At 37.7% G+C, this 20087-nt stretch overlaps 1 protein-coding gene across 9 annotated transcripts in view; it reads right to left on the bottom strand.

The window, feature by feature from the left end:
* Positions 1–15867: 15867 nt before the first annotated feature.
* NLN (neurolysin) overlaps positions 15868–20087 on the bottom strand; it is a 38643-nt gene continuing 34423 nt past the window's right edge. For all 9 annotated transcript variants that reach the window (XM_004937288.5, XM_424755.7, XM_046905959.1 and 6 more), the window contains 2 exons: positions 19696–19832; positions 15868–16370 (listed from right to left, as the gene is read on the bottom strand). In XM_004937288.5, coding sequence (XP_004937345.2) covers positions 16236–16370; positions 19696–19832 — 272 coding nt within the window. In that variant the 3' untranslated portion in view covers positions 15868–16235. The remainder of the gene's footprint in view (positions 16371–19695; positions 19833–20087) is intronic.

Below are 20087 nucleotides of genomic sequence, written 5' to 3'. Positions count from 1 at the left end.
GTCTTTTGGCTGTACAGAGCTCACCTTCAGTGTCCAGCAAAGGGTTGGTTGCATCATTATTACTGCTTTCAACAACACTAACATTCAAACAGATACAGCCTGGAAGATTCTGCCACAGTTAGGGAGCAGAAGGATGCACCTTCAAAAGAAACCAATGGGCTTTCTGAGGAAAGTTCGGGGAAAATGGTATGCATAATTTTGTAATAGAGTTCTTGGCTCTCCACTGGATCTTAACAATATGAATACATATCAAAGCATCCAGCCAAACTAAAGATGTGTGCTTGGGAATGTCTTTGGTGTATGTGAAGGGTCCTGCCCTGCACCATCAGCTCCTGTCTGCCTGCCCCGGGGCACCTCCTTGCTCACACAGCTCATCACACCACAGCAGAGCAAACAAGGCTCCTCCACACCTCTCACCCCACCTCAGTAGGCAGCAGGATTTGCAGCATGGGGTGGTCTTTCACTATGACCTAAATACCACTCTTTACTTCAAGCCATGCATCATTATTGTACTGCTCTTTCTAATGCACTGGAATTTTCAGCACCTGTTACAGTGACAGGCAATGCTCTGGGGTGAAGTAGAACATTGCTCTTCTTGTTCTGTGCAGGAATTTCTCTTTGAGACTCTGGAACCCAAAGGGCTTATTGTACTCATTACTGCTGTTATCCGCTGTAGAAATATTATTGGGATGAAAGATTATATAATCCAGATGCATTTGTCATCGTCCATCTCTGTGTCTACTGCTGTTATGTGCTTTCAAATCAACATGAAGTTTAGGCCAAGTTCTGCTAAAAGGAAAACTTGGCAGTGGGTGGAATGCTCCTCTGCCTTCACGATGACGACATAAACCAAACTGGCTGGTTAGCTTCCTTCCGATAGAGCTCTTGGGACATGTGCACACTGGAGACATTCGCATTTTGTCATGGCTCACTGCAGGGAAGGCCTGAGGGGTTTTGCCACGGGAGTGGGCAAGAGCAAGCACAGGAAGACCATTCCAACCAAGTGTTGAAGTGAATGGTCATGCCAGCAGGACTCTGTGGCTGCTGGGGACTGTTCTGCTCCTGCACAAGGTTTGGGTAACGTTCCAAATGGCTTTGAGAAACCCACCAGATTCCTGAGCATCCTGCAAAGCTCTCATTGCCCAGGGAAATACAGTGGCCACGGTTCCCTGCAACAGCTCCACTTCGAAGTCATCTGCCAAATTTCTTCACTATCTAGTTTTAAGAAGTTAAATACATATTAAAAAACCCACCAGTGTTTGCATTAACCAAGTAACCATCTTAAGCAGTAAGAGAGGCACAGCTGTGCTGTGTTTTGTAGGCCAGCAGAGCACATCAGACTGAGTTCCAAGGCAAGCACTCAAAGAATTAGGAGGTGCTATAATTAAGGTACGTAAGGTTAGGAGGCACATAATTACATTCAACCATAATTACACCCACTGGTGCATGTGCTTTATGGTATAGTCTTCAATTACATGACCACCTCCTTTCTTCTTTTCCCTATGGGATCCCTGCCTGTGTCAGGGCCGTCTCCATGGCACAGTGCTGCAGTGCTGCCCAAGCTGTCATTAAGCACTGTGCCGGGACACTGCAGTATCCTTGCTGCACTCTGTCCAGGACACTTAACTTCATCCCATTCACTTAAAAAGTTCTCAACACAAATACATGCTTGAAGCAGGACAGAACAAAAGGTTCCTACTGCCGCTAACACTGAAAGACAGTATATAATAAATACTTTACTTAACACTGAAAAGTGAGCTGTTTTTACTTCAGATACACCTGGTAAATTTTTATGTGTACACTCAAGAGTAGAATGGAGCACTCTTCTTTTACAGACACTCATCACATGTCAGCACCATGAGGAAATATTTACATTGCAAGCAGCTAATAGCAATCTTTCATAATTGCTGCTTGTTAACATCTCCCTGCTTTTGAGGCATGGTAGAATCATAGTTTCAGTGATACTACTGAAATAACGACTGCAATAGCAGTACAGAAATTTAGCTGTTAATAATCATAGGCTATCTGCCTGAAATGAATATAAATAATTTACACAGGAGTTACAGTGGGGGTACCAAAATGAAATCCCAAAAAACAGGATAACTTAAGTTTGATTTTTAAAACATATCATTAAAATATGCATCAATGTATCACGTAAAACTAGACTACTAATTATGAAGTTTGGTCTGTAACACAGGTGTACTTGAAAATTCAGAAGATTATATTACTGGGGTGAAAAATGTGGAGATCTTGTTTTTGTTTACTTAGCAGTCTGAAATCTGAAGAAATGAAATCCAAAACATGCATGTCCATCAGACAAATATGCTATATGCAACAGGGTTAGAGACTCACTGAGAGTATCCAGCAAAGAAGAGACCACAGGTTCAGAATTAACTTGCCGTGACCAACTCAGGAAACCAATCTATAAAGCATGTCAGTGAGTGTGGCCTCCATGCAGCGTGCCATTCAGCACGGCATTCCTGCCCAGCACCATGAGTTCCACCAATATAACCTCAGCAAGAATACTGGCAGCAGGAATGGAACAGCTTCTGCCTTCCCTTAATCACATTGGATGGCCCAGATCTGTTATGGCTCAGTGCCCCTGGAACAACTGGAGAAGTTTATCTGATGTATCGCATTACACCAGGGTAAATAAGATTAAAGATCTTATATATCTGGAAACAAAACAAGCCTTTCAATAAAGTCCCCGTCTCCACCTTCCCATAGCAGTACACTATTTTTAACTTCCATCTCTTGTATATAACCTGCTTTTAAACACACATCACCTTAACTTCTCATAAAAATTCCTCATTTACTTCAGTTCATACCCCTGGCGATACCATTTCATGTTTCCACTTTTAAAAGTTTAACATCATATCAGATTTTACTGCCAGCAAAGGACTAACTCTGCAGTTGTGGAGCACAGTCACCTTCCTGTTTACTCCTCTAATTACCGTGCACTCAGTGTCATTCTACTTTTAGTTTCAACACGTCTTGCAATGAAGTGTACACATTCTTGTCATTTGGTAAGCTGCTTTCCTGCCCTTGGCACTAAATACAATGCTCTTTCTTAGTCTGACATCTATATCTGCATCTGTCAGCCTGACACCCTTGCATCCACATCTACAAGCGTCACAGGCAGAGGAGAAGCCACACTGATACCTACTGCTTTCTTTGCAGCAGCCTTGTCAATAGGTGCTCTCACCAGTAATTGTTGGCTCTGGCTTTGTTGTGTTATGTTGTGGGTTTGCTTCTGGGAGACAGCTTCATTCAGTCTGAGAGCATATAATTGCATGGAGTAATTGCCTTGATAGTTTCCATGGCTCAGAAAGGGCATCTATATGCCTTTCAGGCTTTCAGCACTTTCCACGGTGAGAGATTTCAGGTGCAATTCAGAAACCTGAGGTAGTATGAATCTAAGTCAATTAGATAATAGAAAGGACAGCATCAATTTGGTGCTTATCCAAAAGACAGTGCTTTCTCCTTTTAAAGTTGACCACTAAGTTACCTTAGAAGACATTTAAATATTTGATGACCCTCACAGTCCATCTTGTGAATGCAAGCTGACTGGGCAGCTCGCGTAACACAGCTCCATCAGCTGAGCCGTATCTGCCAACCTCAGCCCATGATTCACTCCATATGACAGTTATCTGAAAACATATCTTATGTGTAATACACGAAAATTTAAATCTTTCTGTTTCATACAAACTTTGCTTTTTAAAGAAAGGAATACTTATGTAAGCACTTCAATGTTAATAAACAGAAGTAACTTTCTCCATTTTCTACTAAGAATTCTTTGGGAATTTTTCAACAGGTTCCACCACTGACCGAAATGTAAACAACAAAAAAACATCCAAAAAAAACCCAAAAAACAAGAAAACAAAACAACCCTTTCTGTTCAAATCCAGAACTTCAATTAAAAATATGTCAACATTAAAAATGCTAAACCATTTCAATCAGTACCAGCTTTTAATTATCATACCAGGAAACTCTTTCTCCACTTATTTTTACAAATTATAATCTTACACTTAGAAATTACTCTCTACATGCAGTAAATTATAGGTTGGGCTCATAGACCTGCCTGCAATTTAGGCTGCCCACCACTTCCTTTTGTAATAACCAGTTTTTAATTGCTTTTAAATTTGCCAGATTATAACTGTTTGACCTGAAAATCTCCATGCTGAACATATTCCACAGTCTGCTTTTGGGGAAGAAAACTTCACCCAAATTATTTTTGCTGTTTAGAATATATGTAATACCTTGACCCGGTTTTGTATTCCAGTAATTGAAAACATTTGGTGTCCATGCTTCAGGGCACAGATTTGATATTTGGCAGATAATTTTGTTTTGAAATATCCTTTTTGTTATTCTCAAGAAAATACACTTGCTTATCCAGATTATATACCTATAAGAACACGCAGTTCAGTAACATTTCTGACAATTCAGAACAATTTAGTAACAGTATACTTTAACATTCCTTAAATCCCTTGAACTGCTAAATCTCCCACTACCCCTACAGCAGCCTCAACTGCAAATGAAACATTCAACCCCAGGCAGGGCTCCCCCAGGCCACAGCCACAAGGCATGAGCTGGGCAGTCTGTAATAGCAGCTGGAAACTGACTCAGGCTGCAGCAAGACAGAGCAGCAGGACTGTAGCAAAGCAGTGTGTCCCTCCTGCCCTCGGTGACCAACCTCCCAGCAAGAGATAAGGGGCTGGGAGGGAGCTCCCCAAGTCCGACAATGGGGGAGCAAACTCTGAGGGCACCGACTGAGCAACTTTTCTAGCTCTTAGACTGCAAACTACAGCGGGCTGTTGCACATAAATTGGTGTAGTGGAAAAGATTATCTAGATAAGTATTTCATTATTTCTTTTATGCTTTTAACGGACCGTGCACACACAATTACAAACTGAATGTACTTTGAGCCCTGCATTTCCTAGCGCAAATCAATCATCGTGTCCCTGTGAGATGTGTTTGGACCAGGTATTACTTCTTTCCATGCCAGGAACATTTTTTTCTTCAGAAGTGACATTCTGTTGGAGAAAACTGCATCAGCACCTAAACTCTGCGAAGCTAATGGCATTAATTTCTGTTCTGCTCGGCAGAAAGGGCCCCAGCACTCCTTGCCCATCAGATTCCTCGTTGTAAGAAAACTATGTGCCAAAAGCAATGAATTACAAGGCTCAGAAATCAAGGCTCTTTAATCAGCAAAGTATTTGCACAAATCATGCTGCAGCTGGGGGTGGATTGGACAGCGGGCTGGGGTGTGCTGGAGCAGGCAGAGGGTATGTAAAGTGAACAATTCTCTACACAGAATTTTGTTTTGGGCCTTTTCAGTCACCAAAACTGTATTAGTCAACAAAAAATCTGACATACTTCAATGCTCACCTTCTCCAGGTCTATTTTTTTATACATTAAAAGGGATATTGCTATCCATTTTAGAATGGATAAATGGATAAAATAATAGTCAATAAGAGAAGGATACAAATCCTCAGATACACCAGGCAAAAACAAACAAACAACAACAACAACAAAAAACCCCTTGATTTTCCAGCTTTCAAACAACTTTTGTTACTGAACTCAGTCGTTTTGCACTCCCCCAAAATCAGCTTTAGTTAAATAAATAACTTCTGGCTCTGCCTTTCACCATGTAAAACTGTAGCCATAAAATGCTGTTAATAAATACAAGTTACATATAGATGAGTTACACATTGCGCTCAAGGAAAAGTTGTGAAGTTTTTAATTTATTCCCTATTTTTTTCTGGCAGCAGGACGAACAAAACACTTACAAACTAAAAATACATTTCAAGGTCGAAGTAGCCTCAATGAAGGTGAAGAGGCTTCAGGGAGGCACGCCTGCTAACAAAGCACAAGGCATTCCCAGGACTGAGGAGAAGGCAGTAGGAAAACTTGGTCATGCTCAGCTCGTATTTTGCATTTTAAGAAGATTCAGGTGACAATCTGATTGAAAGTGAAGAAAGAAATGTTACTTCAAGCCATTCTCCATTCAGAAGGCTATTTTAGATGTATTAACGATGTATCAAAAGAATCATACATTATTCAAAGATGTGTTGCTGCTAACTCTGAGGTATCAGTTTGCAAGTCACATACTGGAAGTTTTCAGACAGGGGAGGAACCATTCCAGAGTTCTTACTGCTATACTTTCTTTTAAATTAAAATGATGCAGTTCCATTAAATCTGTATAAGAAAATTAAATGTTAATTTTCTTTGACAGCTCATTGATTTCTATTTGTATCTCTGACTTGCAGCAATATTTACAAATAAAATTATTATTTGGTTTATATTAACAAACTAAGCAAACTTCCTGAGCTATAATTTCTCCTATAAGGATAACTAGCCTAAGACAGAGGAAAAATAGCTCATATAAAACATGTAAAGTCTCTAAGTCGGGCATTTTAATACTAGCTAGACGCTAAGCTCAAGAGATAAAATCCTGAGTGAGACCTCAACACCAGAGAAATTAAATGAGGGCATTATTCCCTTACATTCAACATTTTGCTTCTGAAAACTCATTCTGCTCTCTGCATTTTCAGTTTTATTATAACGGTTTTGCACAAGCCCAAAACTGACTTCTATTTAATGAAGTTGGTAATATATTTAAACCTTTGATGCAACTTTCCATTTTAATGAAATTAATGTAATACATAATTAAGTAACAGGAATATTGTATCAGCAATTTAAACATCTTTGTTATTGTGAGGAAATAATCCAGACAGGTTATTTATTTATTTATTTGCTGTCAATGCTTCCAGCCATGGTAATAAAGAAGTTTTGATACCAGTTTTTAATAATTTATAAATATTTAAGTAATAATTTAAACAAATATACTTTTTTTTTTAACATCTATTGATAACTAAAGACCTTTTATTCCCATAGACACATTAGGGATTTTTTGGCAAATCCTCCTACTGTGGCATAAGAATTCATATCCGTGCAGCTTACAAAACAACGTACCAAGTACAGAGCATAGCTCATAGTGATCAAATAGCTGTATCACACAAGTAGAACTTCCATTCTTCAAGTCCAGGTAAGCACTTAGGAGAGTCCTGAATTGTTTTGTTTTTTTTTGTTTTTTTGTTTTTTTCATCTTTTTGTTTTGAGACAGTCAGTTTCAGTCTCTGCTTTGGGTGCGGAGTGACCACCAAAACAAAAAAACTGAAACCACAAAGCTACTCTTAAATTTTCAGGATTAGGAGACCCTCTTGTATTTGGACACCAGCTAAAACTGGCAGCCCTTCTACTGCAGAATTCATCTGTCTCTTGGATCCCTGCTAGTTATCTTCTAATGTGAAGATGCTGGCAAAGATTATAATGTGTTACAGCAAAGGCAATTCTCACCATTCCGGCCAGGACAATTGTTCTTATTCAAGAATTTACAATGCTCAGGGCTGGCCTTGGCTTTAGACTTACTTTCACAAGACTGAGGTAGGACTCTCCACCTAATACTGATTTCTTTGCCTTGAAACCTATGGATGAGTTACAACATATATGCACCTATCCAAGAAAAAGCCCAGGAGACATGGAGTTACATGACTAAACTGACTGAATTCTTTTATGGTATGTAGACTAATCTTTCCCTGTAATGAATGTGTCATTTCCTGTGATCCTGGATCATCTCCTGGAATTCATCACTCAATTCTTAGTATTTTCTCAGCCAGTGAACAGCTTTTAGACTCTATACTTAGTTTTCACACATTTCTGTGGTAACAACCACCTCAGTAACACGTTGTTCCTTCACCACAAAAAGCATACTTTGAATACCACTTTAATGTTTTACCTAGGCAAAGTATTATTACCCTCAGGTATTCTCCCAAAAAGAATTTACCCACTGCATTCCAACCCAGACATCACATTCTCTCTGATAAACCCACTCAGGAAGACTTTATCCCTCTTCATCTTCGTAGCAGACATGTTCCTAGGTATAGCCCTCCTCACAGCTTACCACACTGCATAGCAAATGGTACAAGAGCGATAACATTAAATCAATTTGTGATTTAAGCAATTTCAATCAGAATTTGCAGACTTGTGTCATCTCTAGGGGATGAGAGAGATGAAAGCCAGACACGCTAGATTTCATCAATGTATTAATGAGTACTCTGTAACTGGGAAAAAAAAAGAAAGAAAATGATTTGGCTCTTCAGTGCCATCATAGATCAGAATTTCCTCCTTCAGGTTAAGGAGTACAGTCTGATGTTTCCAACAGAGTAAATGTGCACACAGAAAACAACCCAGAGGAAAACAAAAACACAGGCCAGCAGTGTGCCCAGGGCACCAAGACCAGTGCCATTCTGGTCTGCATCAGAAACTGTGTGTCCAGCAGACCTAGGGAAGTGATCACTCCTCCATACTCAGTAAGATCATACCTTGAGTACTGTGATCAGATATGGGCCCCTCACTGCTAGGATATGGAGTTGCTCAGTGCATTCAGAGAAGGGCAACGAAGCTAGAGAAGGAACTAGAGAACAAAATACATGAGGAGCAGCGGAGGGGACTGGGGTTATTTAGCTTGGAGAAGAGGAGGCTCAGGAGAGACTTCATCCCTCTACAGCTACCTGAAAGGACGTCAGAGCAAGGACAGTGCTGGCCTCTTTTCTCAGGTGATAAGTGAAAGTAAACAAAGCAAGGGGCTCAAGTTGCTCCATGGGAGGTTTCAATTTGATATCAGGAAGAAAAAAAGAGTAGTCAGGCATTTGAAGTCTGCCTAGAAAAGTGGTGGAGTCACCCCCTCTGAAGGTATTTAAGAGATGTGTGGACATGGCACTAAGAGATGTGGTTTAGTGGTAGACTTATTAAGGTTAGGTGATAGTTGGACTTGACAATTTTTAGTCTTTTTCAACCTAAATTATTCTATGAAAAGAAGACAGTGATTTACAGGTGAATGAGAAGAACTTCAGGTATGTTATTTGCCTATTCAAAGGCAAATTCAAAAATCTGAAATTTCAGATTCACAGTTACTCATTAAGTTCAGCCTAAAGAAACAGTGGAGGGATTTGAAGCTGGGCTTACCCAGGTTTACCATGTCTGATCAAAAACATGCAACAAACATTTATTGGTAAGGTAAGATTTATGGAATCAGAGAATTTTGAAGGGGAAAAGGATGACAAAATTGATCTGAATTTTATTTCACCTGCCATTTCATTTCCCCGTTACTCTGAATAACGCCTAATATCTTGTGTTTGGGGAAAGTATATCTTCTAGAAGAGCATTATTTGTCTAGATGTGAAGGCATTAAGAATTGACAACTCTACCCATCTTCTGAGCAGTTTTTTTCCCCCATTATTTAGTCTCCTTCACCACTAAAAACGCTGTTATTTTCCCTTTCAAAGAACGGTCTCAGCTTGCAGCTAACATTCTCCTACTGAACTGAAGAACATTTTAGTATATGATGTCAATACCTAGACTATGATTAATTCTTCACAGAATCTTCTTTTTGCTAAGCTGAAAAGTAAAGCTTTTAAAAGTATCTCCTTGAAAGTTTTCTCCACCTCTCAGGTATGTTCTGTGGCTCTTTTTCCACAAGCAGGTTCATCCAGCACTGTAGCAGACAGCTAAAAGTATATGCCTTAGAGGAGTATTAATAGACACTTTCTTCTGCATTACTTTGATCTTCACCTTGTACTTTGCAGGGTCTTCCTACAAAGGAGAATGGCTCTATGTATTTAAATACACTCCATGGGTTTCTCTTGCAAAATTGGAACTTCTTGTATCTCATTCTGAAAATACACAAAACCCATAGCCTCTAAAAAAGCCTAGGTAACAAGTTTCAGAGCTTAAATCTATTCTATATACAAAATAATATGTGTTTATTTGGAATAAAAAGTCCAACTAGCTTCACTTTAAAATGTCATCAGCAAAACTGAATTCCAAAATGTGTCTGTTTTACTACTGCCACATACATTAATAGAATCATTAACCTGCTATTAAGCAACATACTTGAAGTCATCCATCATGAGACTGCCTGTTATTTATATAGTCTCTTATCAATAAAGATTGAACTGTCTAACAACTATAAACAGTTTCTACATACTTACAGAAGTCAGTACTTCCTAAAATACAGTTCAGCAAACCTTTAACCCTTATTTCTAGTTACTATTTTGCCCATGCTACATAAATTTTTAGGATGAATGTGCAAAGCTTTCAATTAGTAGAATTCTGTGTTACTGCTTTTTTGGATTACTTGCAAATTTTATCATCAGTGTTCTTACATTGCTTTCAGATCTTTAAGCACTGAACATTGATCTTGGCTGATCCATGATGAGCTGAGGCCACAGTAGAACATTTCTGACGGTGGTCAATGGTAATTCTGTTCCAACAACTACACTCTGAAAACAGACAGGTAGTTCTTAATCCATTGTGCATTTTGACACCATGTTGCCTTATTCCAAATGAAAATATACAGCACTAAGTCAAATAACCCTTACCTAAATCTTCCCTACAACCACTTTATCAGCCTTGTAAAGAGTGTGACTTGTTTTCTGTAACACCACTTATGCTCTATTAATTACACTCATGGTTTAATTCTTCAGCATCAAAACTACATTGATTCTGATTGTTTTGCTGAAGACAGATTTCAGGCCATATGACCAATAGTCACCTATTTGCTCTTTTTGAACACTGTAACTCATGAGCACTGTTCTAGTATGATACCATATGTGTGATATTCCAAGATAAACAGCATTGGGAAAAATCTGTCCCCATCAATTCTTGTAGTCTGTAGAGTACGAGTTACTCAACCCTACTCATTCAGAGATGTTTGTTCTTAGTAGATGTTGCTTAATATATTCCTTATTGGAAAATACCCAACTGTTCTTGTTTGATATGATTACATCATGTTGCTTCTTTCTAAATGCAGAAGACAAACAGTAATTAAAAATCACATTTTCGTGCCATTAGCAAAATTAGCATTTCCATCTATTAAAGGTCAATAATACAAACAGGATTTATTAGTCCTTAACACATGCTACATCTTTTTGGCTGCACACCTTTACAGTTATTTTTTCTTGATAGCCTGCTTTCTTTAATGTTTTGACACTTTAAAATTTCTCATTTTATAGCTGTTTCCTACTCCTGACCCCACTTCTGTTTTTTCAATTTTTCATCACCGGTATTGCTGGGGAACAGATTGCTTCTTAGTCAGAACTGTTGTCTTTTTAAGTTGTGAATATTTTTGGCCAATTACATTTTAAAGATATACTACTTCTCATTCACAATTTTAATTCCAGTTGATTTTTTTCACTAGCCCACTTAACAGTGATATATTTAGCTCTTTTAATCCATTGGGAGTATAACTCAAGCAAGTATTGGTTGAGTCTATCCTTTGTTAATCGATACTGAACAAAATTAGGTCATGATTATTGGTTTCTAGGCAACCACTAACTTGCAATTTATTTAATTAATTCGTCTCTATATACCCTACTTAGGTCTCAGATATGTAACATATTTTTATATCGTGATTAGTTATGCAACACTTCCAGCACAGGCCCTGCAACTGGAACTTCCTCTGTACAGCATCATACTTTTTCCTTCCTCCAGGGGAAACTATTATTTATATTATATTCATGAACAAAATACTGGTGAAACAAAAACAGCTCCAGACATCAGGAAGAAAAATGAGCATTTAAGCAACAAGTTGATGCAAAACTACATGTTCTTCAGCATGCAAATAAAAATAAAATAAATTTATTGAGAGACTAAGATTAGTATGTTTTGTTTATAAGTCATTAAAAAAAGCAAGGCAAAATCTTACGTTCTTTGGCATGCAAATAAAAATATAATAAATTTATTCAGAGACAAATATTAATGTTTTATTTCTAATCATTTTTTAAATTGTTAGCCTTTTATAAATCATTATGCATTAAGCTACTATCTTTTTCATGATATCTTCCCAACATTCACCCCAACTATCCTACAACCATTGCTCAAATACCCTGTATAAACTTAATTCTTCAATCTATTATTTTCCTTCCTTTTCCTCTGATGTGCTACCACATCATTTCTTGATGTCTAGTCTTTCTCATCTCTCTCAGTCCTTGATTCAGTCCTCAATAACCCCAGACATGTAACTCCAACTCAGTAGATCTCTAGCTGCTAGCTCTGTCCTTATCACTCCTTATACAAACAGCTCTACACTTCTAGAAAACCTCTTTAAGAGTTTCCATTTAACTACTGTTCCCACCAAAAGCAGTTGGAAATTATTTTATTTTTCAGAGGGAAAACAAAGACCTTGACTTTGTGATTCATTTCTTGCTGTGGTAATTTTACTTCTCCCATACCAAATGTCTACAGTTCCCACTCCCTTATCATCACTTAAAATAGGGTTCAACAACATTATTTGTCAAAAAATATCAGCACTTGACTGATGCCAATTACTGGTTGTAAAGAGGATGTTTTTATATTAATAACATACAGCACAGAGCTCTCTGGATGGGAAAACTAGAGAAGTACGGACTCCAGTTGGTCTCTACAAACATGGACTCTACATCTTCATGCTCTTCTTACTAAGTCAGCAAAATAAGTAACAGGCAGTATAGCTCACAGAGCAAAATTTAAACCTTTTCTCCAGATCTTTTTTGTATGGCCTGCAAGCAATTCAGACAGCCTACATGCTGGACTTGTATCAGATGACTGGCAGCAGGGATGGCTGAGGCCACCACCTAGCCATCTTGTGACCTATTTGCATGGCCAACTCATTCTATCTTTTGCAATAGAGCAGCAAAATGGGAAAGCCATTACCTGGTAACCACTTACTGAGTGCTTAAATCAATTCTCTCACACACCTCCCATCTTACCCTTTCTGTTCGTTTAAAGCTTCTGTAGCCAGGCCAAAGTCCTATTTGAATTGATTAGGAAGAAATTCTAAATACAGAGAAGTTCTCAAAAGATGCATTACTAACTTGAAAATGCAGCTGCTTTTGAGACTAAGATTTCAAGTTACTTTATTACAGTGAATACCTAAAATTGGGTTGGAATTAACTCAGGCTTTTAATGTTTTGAAATTGAATTAAGTGGAAGCAGGGGTTGAGCAACTATGACACAGGCTGTTTTTTGCCAGATACCTGTGTCCTGGCATGTCTGAACATAGGTAATTGTTTCTGTGCAGTACTAAGGCAATTAACTTGTGTTTCTAAAACAGAAGACTGTGATCATATTACCTGCTTTCTTTGGGGATTTTATGTCACATGCTTGGAATAGTGTTAGAATAAACTGTTTCACATCCAGAAAAGGTTTCATGCCCACAATGGAGAGGTGCAAAACCAGAAAAGTGGTCTTTATCCAGGTTATCTTTTCCATTTCAAGATCAATTATTTACAGCTTCAATTTGATTCAGAAGGCTTTCAAAAGGCAACATAAAAAGTGGCAGCTTACTTTGACACATTACCACTTTAAGATGATTCCAAGCCATTTTAGAACATTACACATTTCTTTCTTGAGAGCAACTTTAGGCATAAGATGATCTTAATTACAACCTGATGGAGACCTCTGGAGATGGCTTCTACAAAACAAAATTGCAGAAAACTATTCTCTGATACAGATCATAGTATTTATAGTATTTATAGTATAGCGCAGATCATAGTATTTATCTTCGTGGGCCACAAATTGGTTTTAGATTTTCTTCTTCCTACAAACCTGGATATCCAGCTGATATCCATACAGTCCTGTAGGTATTTTCATATACATGTAAGAGCAGACATTTTACTGCACTACAGTTTCTTAGTTAATAAATAACTTTGCTACTGTATAGTTACTATATACTTCATTACACACGTACTCTGAAGAACAGAAAAATAAACAAGTCAAATTATCATCATCAACATCAGCACCATCCCAAATTTAACTTTTAAATGTTATCATCACACATTTTTGCTTATAACTACTGCATTTGCATCTATCTACCCTGATAGGAGTCTGCTGGTTTTTGCAGAGAAAGGTCTCCCTCATGTGGAAGTCCGCCTTTTTTCTTTGCAGGCAGCTGCAAAAGAAACACTACATTTCATGTCTTAATAGAACTCCTGTTACTTAGTTTTGGAAAGTATCAACATCTTTTTAGAACATTTTAGTTCATTGGAGGTGAATGGAGAAAAACCTTTCATAAGCCTTGAACGGCTTCAAGCTGCACCAGGGGAGATTGAGGTTGGATATTAGGAAATACCTCTTCTCTGAAAGAGTGGTCAGGCACTGGAATGGGCTGTCCAGGGAGGTGGTGGAGTCACCGACCCTGGAGGTGTTCAAAGAACGTTTGGACATTGTGTTGAGGGACATGGTTTAGTGAGAACTATTGGTGATGGGTGGATGGGTGAACTGGGTGATTCCGTGGGTTTTTTCCAACCTTGGTGATTCTATCATTCTATGAATTTTAAAAAGCTTATTCAAAATGAAAGCAAAATACTCACAAATGCCATCAGAAAGTAATGGGAATTAATAAAAATTTGTATGTTTAAAAGATAGTCTTGAATCCACCAGCTTTCTTAGCCTTCCTTTATAGATGTTCTACTGAATACTGTTCAAGAGGTTCTAATGTATGTGTTTTTCATGTATCACTCGCAGATGACCTTGCAGAACTCAGGTCTAAAACTGTAACCGATTACAACCATTGGAACTGACTTAATTTTTCACATAGTCTGATGGTGATAGGACAAGGGTGAATGGCTTTAAACTAAAAGAGGGGAGATTAGGTTAGAAGTCAGAGGAAAATTCTTTACTCAGAGGGAGGTGTGGTACTGACACAAGCTGCCCAAGGGAGTTGTGGATGCCCCATCCTTGGAGGTGTTCAAGGCCTGGTTAGATGGGGCCCTGGGCAGCCTGAGCTGGTGAGGGGCAGCCCTGTCCACAGCAGGGGAGTTAGAACCTGATGCTCTTTAAGATCTCTTCCTCCCTTAGCCATTCTGTGTGTTACTGTGGTAAGCCTATAGTTAGTACCTTTTTGCTACAAACATTTGTGTTTCCTCCCATCCTTTTCTCAAAGTGAATGCTTTCAGTTTTCTTTTACTAGAAAAAGAAGAAAACATTTGCATTCACCAGGCACGTTTTCTTACCTTGCAGCTGAACAAATAAAATACCAAATACAGTTACAGATATGATTCAAATGTTTAAAATACATTAGCTAGTAAGCAAAATTAAAACTTTGTTCAATGTTGTAAAACCAGAATCAAAGAAAGTATAAATAACACCTAGTGACAAGTGCATTTGGACTAGCAATTTTGGCTTGTAAGATTCATTTTTCCCAATCTTGCAGAAAAAAAAAAAAAAAAAGGAAGAGTAATTTTTAATTACTTTCCTAGACCCTCATCTGAAATCATCAAATCTATGAAGCTGTTTTGTATTACTTCTGCATTTCAGTGCACTGAAAAGGATCGATAGGAAAGCACTGTATTTCAGTGGGGACACATCTTCCTTAACTTCCTTACATATCTTAAGTTTTTTCACAACCCAACTAAAACCATTTTAATTGATTTTACTGCCACTGTTGATACAGTTCAGAAAACAGAGGCCTGAGTTTTGATAAACAACAACCGAAAAAAGGAGATGGGAAAAAGATGGGAAAATTACAAGTGTCATATTTTGATTTGTTGTTCCTCTATGAGGGGAAGAAGAGTGGATCAAAGGATGGACTGCTGTTTTTTTTTAAACTTATGCTGTGTAAGTTTATAAGTAATAAAAGAATTTAGCACGCATCAAAATAAAATATAAAAGTATCATATAGATATCTGTGCTGTAAAGCTATTTTGTCCAGGTTCTCTTTCTTGAAATTTGTCAGAAAGCTAGATGATGAAAACGTGATTAAATCAACCACTTCCACTCCATCAAAACCATTTGTGAGCCATTGATTCAATAGAAAAATACAGAATATAAATGAATGTTTCTTTTATTGCTCGTAATGTCCCTTTTTATCCCCAGTTTTAAGATTCATTCGCAAGACAGTTTAAGTGCATCTATTGAAAGAGAAACAAGGCATCATATCCCCATAGTGATTAGTACTGTAACAATTCAAAAAAGAAGTTACTACCCAATTTTTCAACTTCTGCACATCTCAGATTTTTTTTTTCCCTGATGTTTGCATTTTGTAGTCCTGTGCAATTTAAAAACCACATTTTTATTTTTAAAAAAATCATGAAAAAGTAACCCAATTTGTCTAAAATGATACACAGTTAAAATGTGAAACACATTGACATTTCCAGGTCATTCCATACATGTGTCACTACGAAGGAACCATAGTTTTACTGAACACATAGTCCTTTACTCAGTAGGAAAGCTCTCTGGCTTGGTTTACGCTCCAAGAAATTTTGAAGCATATCCATCCCATCCAAAGATCCTCCGGGTTTCAAAATAAGATTTCTGTATTTCATCCCAGCCTGATAAAAGGTAAAGTAGAACGTTAGTATTTCTTACCTTGGAAGCTGCCACTTTTATGTATTTGTCATGTCTAATTGTGTAGGTTCTTAAATACATCTCCTCTCTTTCCAGATTTTCTTAACAGCAAAACAAAATATGCCACAAATATAACTTAAATCTGCTGGGAGAGTTCAAGACAGGAGAAATGTAACCTATTACCTCACAAATCATTTCTCCAGTGGTTTTGCATTATTTTGGGATTTACAATCACCTAAACTTGCCCAAGTTATGGAAGTCATTCTATAAGCCGTAACATGACCAATGGGCAGGGAAACAGAACCTAAATATCCATCCTCCCTTAACTGATGATTTCTCTTTCTTCCATATCTATCTGAGGAATGACAGTACAGAGATAAACAGAAATACCAGTGAGGAGTAACAAGGCACATACACACATTCTATATGCATAACTACTTAATATGTACACAGACACTGATTTCCCAATTAAAGTATCTTAAACTAATGGAAACTTAACCCAGTTTGTATTTTCAGCAAGAACAATATTAATGCAGGAAGAACAGATTCTGTTAGGAGATATGGGCTCCTTAGACAATATTAAATGAAGACATTCTTAAAAGGAAAACATATCTAAAAGAATGTATGTGGAGAATTTGGGGTCTCAGAGACATATGTATGAATGAGAAAATATCTTCTCACATAGAAGCCCTGGACGCTTTTAAGTATTAAATTAATAAATATTCTTCCCTTCAGTCACTGTACATGTACATGTATCTTTCCCTCACACATCAAAGTTATGAGACAGAACACTATACTGCTTCCTGATCACTACTGCAAAATTAAGCTTAGGTATTTTTAACTGATGGACTTCCCATGACTTAATTGCATTGAAAGAGCAGATGGAAAAAGCTAAATGAATAAGACAATCTATCACTGAAGGAGGACTGTTTGTATTTTGCTATTTGTGTTAGCTTCCTGAATGTTAATAGAAAAAAAATGTATTGTTCCTCTTGATTTACAAGTGTTATTTGTGTAAATGTGACTTTTTGCTGCTGTGTTTACAGTCAGCAGATTACTCAGTTCTAGAGAGACCAGAAATAATTTCAGATAATGTGCATGAACTTAGGAGTTTGGCAATTAACAATGTTAGCATTTGCTGAATAATTGTTACAGATAGAGATGCTTAAACAAGTTTCAATAACTGCTGCTCAAAACAGGAAGAGAAGTCTTATTCTAACAGGAAGAGGTAAGACAAATTTCTAAAGGCCTTTGTCACAGTACTGTAACTGACTTCCTTTCCTGCTGTTGTGAAAAGTAGTCTAAATCTAGATATATGAAATATGAATAACTACAAAAATCTCACTAGTATCTAGCATTTTTTATGAAAGATTATTTTCCCACCCTGTGGAACTCTGCTACACTTAAATAGAAAACAAGTTAAAAGAGAACCAACTTGAGAGGATAGTAGTGCCATGAAGAGTGAGAGCAAATCTCCAGTGGAAGTTCCCCCTGAAGTTATGTGAACGTCCAAACAGACTATGTTTGCACGCATGAGAGAGCGAGCAAGGCACACACATGCCCATGCACGTGGATACACATACACAAATAACCATTTTTATTTCTAACTTCTTAGCTGGAACAGGAAGCTTCACATTAAAAGAAGCACTAGTGGCCTCTTAGCTGCAAATATCCACTTGGTCCTTATGTAATTGAACTCTTCTCAGAGTGTCCCATTCAGACACTGAGAAAGAAAACAGAAATCTACACCAAAAAAAAATCGGAATAAACTGCACTTTCATCCCTAGGGTGTAGTAAAGGTCACAGAGCAGTTCTGGTAAACTATGGTACAGGGTTTTGACTGCACAATCACTCAAAACAATTCTGAAGGCCAGGACTAACAGTAATAGAACAAAAGTCTGTGATCACCCTGGAGAAGCATGCTTTGTGTAAAGATTGAAAAGGCAGGAAAATCAAAAGATCATTCCCATGACAGAGCTGTAGCATCTCCAGTTATAATTCCAATGCTAGAATTGTTGAAAAATTAAAAATTTGTCCAAATTGGTAGGACTACCAATTACAACACTAACTGTCCCTCTCTCTTTCCTGCTGGAGGCAGAAGAGGTTGAAGAATTACACAAGAGAAAAAAGCCCAGTACATCTAAAATCCATAAATGACTTGAACTTCAAAACTCACATGGGAGAAAAAGTTAGGAGGAAAAAAAATTAAGTTATAGTGTGCTGTGAAAGAACAAAATAAGCTGTATTTGCTAAATAACACTTACATAAAAAATATCACACATTTGAGGCACTATTCATGGGAATAGAGCACTATCATCATCAAACTTCCACAGTGGAAGAATACTTATCTACTCTTTCAACAGAGAAGTATGTTTTTTTCTGTTTAAAACTAAAGATGAAAGTTTTATATATATTAAGATATACATAAATAAATATAAATCTAAGAAATATATTAAGATGTATATGATAATGTCTTAAAAGTCATAAAGCAGTGCAAAATATATGACTCTATATAATAATTGTAATAAAATCCATGCAATCCTCAACATGCCTGCATTAGAAACAGTGTGGCCAGCAGGAGCAAGGAGGTAATCATCCCCCTGTATTCAGCACTGGTACAGCTGCACCTCGAGTATTGTGTTGAGTTATGGGCCCCTCACTACAAGAAAGACATTGAGGCCCTGGAACGTGTCCAGAGAAGAGCAATGAAACCGGTGAGGGGTCTGGAGCACAAATCTTATGAGGATTAGCTGAGGGAGCTGGGATTGTTTAGTCTGGAGAAGAGGAGGCTCAGGGGAGACCTCACTGCACTCTACAGTTTCCTGAAGGGAGGCTGTGATGAGGAGGGGTTTGGTCTCTTCTACCAGGCAACAAACAGAACCTGAGGAAATGACATGGTACATGTTGTACCAGAGGAGATTTAGATTAGACATAAGGAAAATCTTCTCTCAGAGAGTGGTGAGGCACTGGAATGGCCTGCCCAGGGAGGTGGTGGAGTCGCCGTCCTTGGCAGTGTTCAAGAGGCATCTGGATGAGGAGCTACGCGATATGGTTTAGTGGCTTGTGGTAGCAAGGGTGATGGGAGGATGGCTGATAGATGATCTTGTAGGTCCTTTCCAACCCTACGATTCTATGAAAATTTCAAGATAATTTTTAAAAGAAATTATTTACACACTGCTTTTTTCAGTTGATCTGAACTTGACAAGAAGCGTACTTGAGATGTTATTTCCATGGATCATAATTGCAATAAATGTGGCTTCAGACATAAAGCACATCAGGAATCTTCAGAAGAAAGTATTTGTTACCTACCTTCGGATTCATTATGCCTTCTTGCTTAAAGCAGCTATAAAAGATGTCCATGGAAAACACTTCGCTCCAGAGGTATCCATAATACTGTCCATCATAACCACCTGCCAGATGCCCAAAGGTAGCTGGCATGTTTGTTCCTTAAAAAGTGGATTCACATTAATTAATTTAAATCGAACGCAGACATTTGTTTTATGTATGAAAAATACAAAATTTGAAGAAATTAATATGGAATTTGTATGAGATAATTTGAAACTGCTAACCTAACAGGTCTGAGTACATCTCTAAAAGTATTAGACATATTTTGGTGACTACAAAAGGAAAATTCCATTTTGGTCTACTTGCACGTCTGACACAGATGTGACATTTAATGTGATATTCATATAATCTCTCTC

The sequence above is a fragment of the Gallus gallus genome, chromosome Z (assembly GCF_016699485.2).
Source record: "Gallus gallus isolate bGalGal1 chromosome Z, bGalGal1.mat.broiler.GRCg7b, whole genome shotgun sequence".
Taxonomy (NCBI): Eukaryota; Metazoa; Chordata; class Aves; order Galliformes; family Phasianidae; genus Gallus; species Gallus gallus.
Note: the sequence above shows the minus strand (reverse complement) of the source record. Positions and strands in the feature narration are given on the sequence as shown.